The following is a 6,000-nucleotide window of genomic DNA, read 5'->3' on the forward strand; positions in this document are numbered from 1 at the left end:
TGGGGGTATGGGAGTCTCGTCAGGTAAACTGTTGTTATAGGAGTGTAGTCAGCTAAACTGTTGTTATAGGAGTGTAGTCAGGTAAACTGTTGTTATAGGAGTGTAGTCAGGTAAACTGTTGCTATAGGAGTGTAGTCAGGTAAACTGTTACGGCAGTGTAGTCAGGTAAACTGTTGTTACGGCAGTGTAGTCAGGTAAACTGTTGTTACGGCAGTGTAGTCAGGTAAACTGTTGTTACGGCAGTGTAGTCAGGTAAACTGTTGTTACGGCAGTGTAGTCAGGTAAACTGTTGTTACGGCAGTGTAGTCAGGTAAACTGTTGTTACGGCAGTGTAGTCAGGTAACCGTTGTTATAGGAGTGTAGTCAGGTAAACTGGGGGTTTGGGAGTCTCGTCAGGTAAACTGTTGTTATGGGATTCTAGTCAAGTAAACTGGGGGTATGGGAGTCTAGTCAGGTAAACTGTTGTTATAGGGGTCTAGTCAGGTAAACTGTTGTTATAGGGGTCTAGTCAGGTAAACTGTTGTTATAGGGGTCTAGTCAGGTAAACTGTTGTTATAGGAGTCTAGTCAGGTAAACTGGGGGTATGGGTGTCCAACAAAGTTTCATGTTGAAGAGAAGAATACTCACATATGACAACATGGCTTTGAGTTCTTCATCACTCCTCACAGTGATTCTATCACCCACCTCATCCTCATCTGAAACATAGATTAACAGCTGTAGTTACTGGGCTGTTATCATTAACAGCTGTAGTTACTGGGCTGTGTTATCATTAACAGCTGTAGTTACTGAGCTGTGTCATCATTAACAGCTGTAGTTACTGAGCTGTGTTACCATTAACAGCTGTAGTTACTGGGCTGTTATCATTAACAGCTGTAGTTACTGGGCTGTGTTGTCATTAACAGCTGTAGTTACTGGGCAGTGTTATCATTAACAGCTGTAGTTACTGAGCTGTGTTATCATTAACAGCTGTAGTTACTGAGCTGTTATCATGAACAACTGTAGTTACTGAGCTGTGTCATCATTAACTGCTGTAGTTACTGGGCTGTGTTATCATTAACAGATGTAGTTACTGAGCTGTGTTATCATTAACTGCTGTAGTTACTGGGCTGTGTTATCATTAACAGCTGTAGTTACTGAGCTTGTTATCATGAACAGCTGTAGTTACTGAGCTGTGTCATCATTAACAGCTGTAGTTACTGGGCTGTGTTATCATTAACAGCTGTAGTTACTGAGCTGTTATCATGAACAACTGTAGTTACTGAGCTGTGTCATCATTAACAGCTGTAGTTACTGGGTTGTGTTATTAACAGCTGTAGTTACTGAGCTGTGTTATTAACAGCTGTAGTTACTGAGCTGTGTTATCATTAACTGCTGTAGTTACTGGGCTGTTATCATTAACTGCTGTAGTTACTGGGCTGTGTTATCATTAACAGCTGTAGTTACTGAGCTGTGTTGTCATTAACAGCTGTAGTTACTGAGCTGTGTTATCATTAACAGCTGTAGTTACTGAGCTGTGTTATCATTAACAGCTGTAGTTACTGAGCTGTTATCACTAACAGCTGTAGTTACTGAGCTGTGTTGTCATTAACAGCTGTAGTTACTGAGCTGTGTTATCATTAACAGCTGTAGTTACTGAGCTGTGTTATCATTAACAGCTGTAGTTACTGGGCTGTTATCATTAACAGCTGTAGTTACTGAGCTGTGTCGTCATTAACAGCTGTAGTTACTGAGCTGTGTTATCATTAACAGCTGTAGTTACTGAGCTGTTATCATTAACAGCTGTAGTTACTGGGCTGTTATCATTAACTGCTGTAGTTACTGAGCTGTGTTATTAACAGCTGTAGTTACTGAGCTGTGTTATCATTAACAGCTGTAGTTACTGAGCTGTGTTATCATTAACTGCTGTAGTTACCGGGCTGTTATCATTAACAGCTGTAGTTACTGAGCTGTTATCATTAACAGCTGTAGTTACTGAGCTGTGTCATCATTAACAGCTGTAGTTACTGAGCTGTGTTATCATTAACAGCTGTAGTTACTGGGCTGTGTCGTCATTAACAGCTGTAGTTACTGGGCTGTGTCGTCATTAACAGCTGTAGTTACTGAGCTGTGTTATCATTAACAGCTGTAGTTACTGAGCTGTGTCGTCATTAACAGCTGTAGTTACTGAGCTGTTATCATTAACAGCTGTAGTTACTGGGCTGTTATCATTAACAGCTGTAGTTACTGGGCTGTTATCATTAACAGCTGTAGTTACTAAGCTGTGTCATCATTAACAGCTGTAGTTACTGGGCTGTGTCGTCATTAACAGCTGTAGTTACTGGGCTGTGTCGTCATTAACAGCTGTAGTTACTGAGCTGTGTTATCATTAACAGCTGTAGTTACCGGGCTGTTATCATTAACAGCTGTAGATACTGGGCTGTTATCATTAACAGCTGTAGTTACTGAGCTGTGTCATCATTAACAGCTGTAGTTACTGGGCTGTGTTATCATTAACAGCTGTAGTTACTGAGCTGTTATCATGAACAACTGTAGTTACTGAGCTGTGTCATCATTAACAGCTGTAGTTACTGGGTTGTGTTATTAACAGCTGTAGTTACTGAGCTGTGTTATTAACAGCTGTAGTTACTGAGCTGTGTTATCATTAACTGCTGTAGTTACTGGGCTGTTATCATTAACTGTTGTAGTTACTGAGCTGTGTTATCATTAACAGCTGTAGTTACTGAGCTGTTATCATGAACAACTGTAGTTACTGAGCTGTGTCATCATCATGATAGTTTAAATAGAGACTGATTCATTTTAACAAAATCAATACAGCAAATTGTTAAGAACATGATTCTATCAAAGCAATGCTGTGCTTAACTTCAGCATTCAAGGTCCAGTGATGTGTATTCAAATATATATATATTTTGGAGGGTATTTTGACACTTTATTGAGACAGTATGGAAATCAGAGGGGGGTTGGGGGAGGAGGGGGGGGGTTGGCAGGTGGGGGACACAATAGGAAAGGTGGATGCAGAGATTGAACCCTGGTCTCCAGTGGGGAATTGTATATGTGACTTGTACCGGGAGTGTTACCCTCAAACACAGCTCTGCACCTTAGCAGAGTAGTCTGCCTTTAAATAGATGGCTGCTTTGTAACTGTGAAAGCCAATGTATAACATCCAACAAAGCAATTCATTCATCCTAAAGTTACAGGATAAGAAAATCAGACACGTGAGGACTGGAGTTTAAATATTGTGCCTTTAATGGAAGCCAGTCTAATGGTCCTGGTAAAGGCTTCACAAACTTGGTCCGGGCTAAGTTTACCCCTAGTACCGATCTTGGATCAGCTTCCCCATCCTAACCACGACCAGTAGTGGGGGAAATGCAAAACTACTGACCCAAGATCAGTGTCTAGAGGCAAATTGCACCCAGGAACATAGCCTACATGATCCTTTTGGTGTGCAAAAACCTCCAGAAGTGGTTCCTCAAGACAATCAGTCTTATTGGGTATTAAGGACAATACCAGCCAAAAAGGCAATATAAGTAGCAACTGAGTAGTAGTAGACTGAGCTTTTCAGTTGTAACTAAACATAGTTGGGTAGAAGTCTGCCAAACGGACTTGCACATTTGGTTTGTGAAAAACTGTCCCCACAACAGGAAACCAGGCTGATGAAATCTCAGAATGTCAATCTTTTCATGAGGTAACTTACATTCAAACGCAGTGATTGTGGTTTCGGGCATGACATCCCTTATAGCGACCTGCAAAACAGATTTAGAAAGACATGAACGTTAAAACAAAACAGTTGCTAACTAGCTAGGTCCTTAGCCTAGCTAACTGTAAACTTTGCAACTGTAGCTAGCTAATTAAGTTAGTGCTCACCAACAAGTCATTGAAGCTCAAAAGTGATGGGCAGTCCACGGATGAGTCCATATCCCCGACGGGAGTCTTTATACGGATCTCTATTCCCTCGGTGTCCATAGCGCAGAAGTTATTTAAAACAAGTAGAAGCATAACAGACGAATAAGCAGAAACATAATCAGTGTTGGCTGGCTAACTTCCTAACAGCACATCCTATTCCTATCCTAGCTACATTAGCTGTCAAGTTAGCCGTTAGCTAACAGTTACTACATTTCAACTAACGTTACTTGCATGACTAAGAGCAAGCCATTGCAGGTCTTGTCGATGAGAGAGTGCGTTTTAACGTTTCCAACACCGTTTGACTCACGGACATACAAAGAGCGTTTTAAATAGTTGGAAATGACATAGCTAGCAAAGTTAGCCACTATGCAAACAAAACCAGGAAGTTCACAGGAAGTTTTCGTATTTCCAACCGGATATAGATTTAGGAGCCACTCTTCACTCTGGCTGGATACTCTATCACGGTCTTTGACTCTATGGTTGTAGAAGGAGCCATAGGTTTCTTTGGCGCTGTAGACTACAATCGTTCAGATAATTATTGTCCCACATAATGAACTCGGGGAGGGGACTGTGAATCTGTCTCAATTTATTCGTTAATATGTTAGTGAAAGGTGGGTGTATGATATGTCTTGCCATAGAGATCCGGGATTTACAGAATTACACTGATTGGCCAGATGGTGGCGCTATAACGAGATTGAAAATGAAAACTTTGAAAAGTCACACCCATCACCCCTTTTGACCTAAAGTCATGAAATTTGGTACTTAGTTCCCTCTCCTCACAAGGAACACATTTGTCTCAGGGACCCATAAGGTCCGCCATTATAGATTTTCCGCCATTTAGAATTTTGTGAAAAACACTTAAAACTCTACTCTTCTGGCAACGAATGACCAATCTGTACAAAACTTGATATGTGGCATCTATGTACAAAGGTCTCTTAACCCAATATTTTTCAGACACGTACCTAAAAAAAATATGTCTGCTATTGACCAATAAACATTCACATGGGCGTGGTCTGGCACATAAATGCATATAAATCAGTCGAGGAACATAGCCGCGGGAGGTAGGGGTGCGGAGGGTGCTGAAAAATCAGAATGTAAAAAAAAATATGAATGAAAAATATGATTTTTGTGCAATGGGCCTTTACTAGTATTAACAGACCTATATAGACGTCTGTAGAGCAGGCAAAAACACAAACATTTTTAAGCATCTCCACTTTAGAGGTAAAATTAAGAACGTTATCTTGCATGATTCATTAGTTGGAATTGTAAGAGTTGTAGACCTGTCTCTTTCTCTGCAATTTTCATTCTAATGGAATCCAGAAAGAACATAACCCTGTCCTCAAACATTTACATCAAAAGGTATTTTTATTTATTATGGATCCCCGTACTCTTCCTGGTGTCCAGCAAAATGAAGGCAGTTATGGCCTTCCGAGTGGCGCAGTGGTCTAAGGCACAGCATTGCAGTGCTTGAGGTGTCACTACAGACCTGAGTTTGATCCCAGGCTGTGTCGCAGCTGGACACGACCTGGGAGACCCATGAGGCGGCGCACAATTGGCCCAGGGTTTGGCCGGTTTGGATGTCCTTGTCCCATCTCGCTGTAGCGACTCCTTGTGGCGGGCCGGGCACATGGATGCTGACTTCGGTCACCAGTTGTACTGTGCTTCCTCTGACACACTGTGTGTCAAGAAGCAGTGCGGCTAGGCAGGGTCATGTTTCGGAGGATGCATAGCTCTTGACCTTTGCTTCTCCCGAGTCCATACGGGAGTTGCAGCTATGGGACAAGACTGTAACTACCAATTGGATATCACGAAAAAGGGGGTAAAAAAAACATTAAGGCAGATATACAAATTTAAAGGTGCAAAGCTATTTTATTATTATTTTTTTATTATTATTTCACCTTTATTTAACCAGGTAGGCTAGTTGAGAACAAGTTCTCATTTACAACTGCGACCTGGCCAAGATAAAGCAAAGCAGTGTGACACAGACAACAACACAGAGTTACACATGGAGTAAACAATAAACAAGCCAATAACACAATAAACAAGTCAATGACAGAGTAGAAAAAAAGAAAGTCTATATACAGTGTGTGCAAATGGCAT

The 6,000-nt window shown here is 41.2% G+C and overlaps 1 protein-coding gene across 3 annotated transcripts in view; it reads right to left on the reverse strand.

Moving 5' to 3' along the window:
• The window catches only part of LOC106593578 (dual specificity mitogen-activated protein kinase kinase 5), a 99,174-nt gene extending 94,855 nt beyond the window's left edge, over nucleotides 1-4,319 (reverse strand). For 2 of the 3 annotated variants that reach the window (XR_006757579.1, XM_045689584.1), the window contains exons 1-3: nucleotides 3,862-4,319; nucleotides 3,692-3,740; nucleotides 628-695 (exon numbers count right to left, since the gene is read on the reverse strand). Coding sequence is in view for 2 of the 3 variants with exons in the window: in XM_045689584.1 (XP_045545540.1) it covers nucleotides 628-695; nucleotides 3,692-3,740; nucleotides 3,862-3,993 (249 nt within the window). In the remaining variant the exon portion in view is untranslated. The remainder of the gene's footprint in view (nucleotides 1-627; nucleotides 696-3,691; nucleotides 3,741-3,861) is intronic. The other variant, XM_045689585.1, reaches the window with a different exon arrangement.
• Between the last annotated feature and the right edge of the window lie 1,681 nt (nucleotides 4,320-6,000).

Source organism: Salmo salar, chromosome ssa11, assembly GCF_905237065.1.
Source record: "Salmo salar chromosome ssa11, Ssal_v3.1, whole genome shotgun sequence".
Classification (NCBI taxonomy): Eukaryota; Metazoa; Chordata; class Actinopteri; order Salmoniformes; family Salmonidae; genus Salmo; species Salmo salar.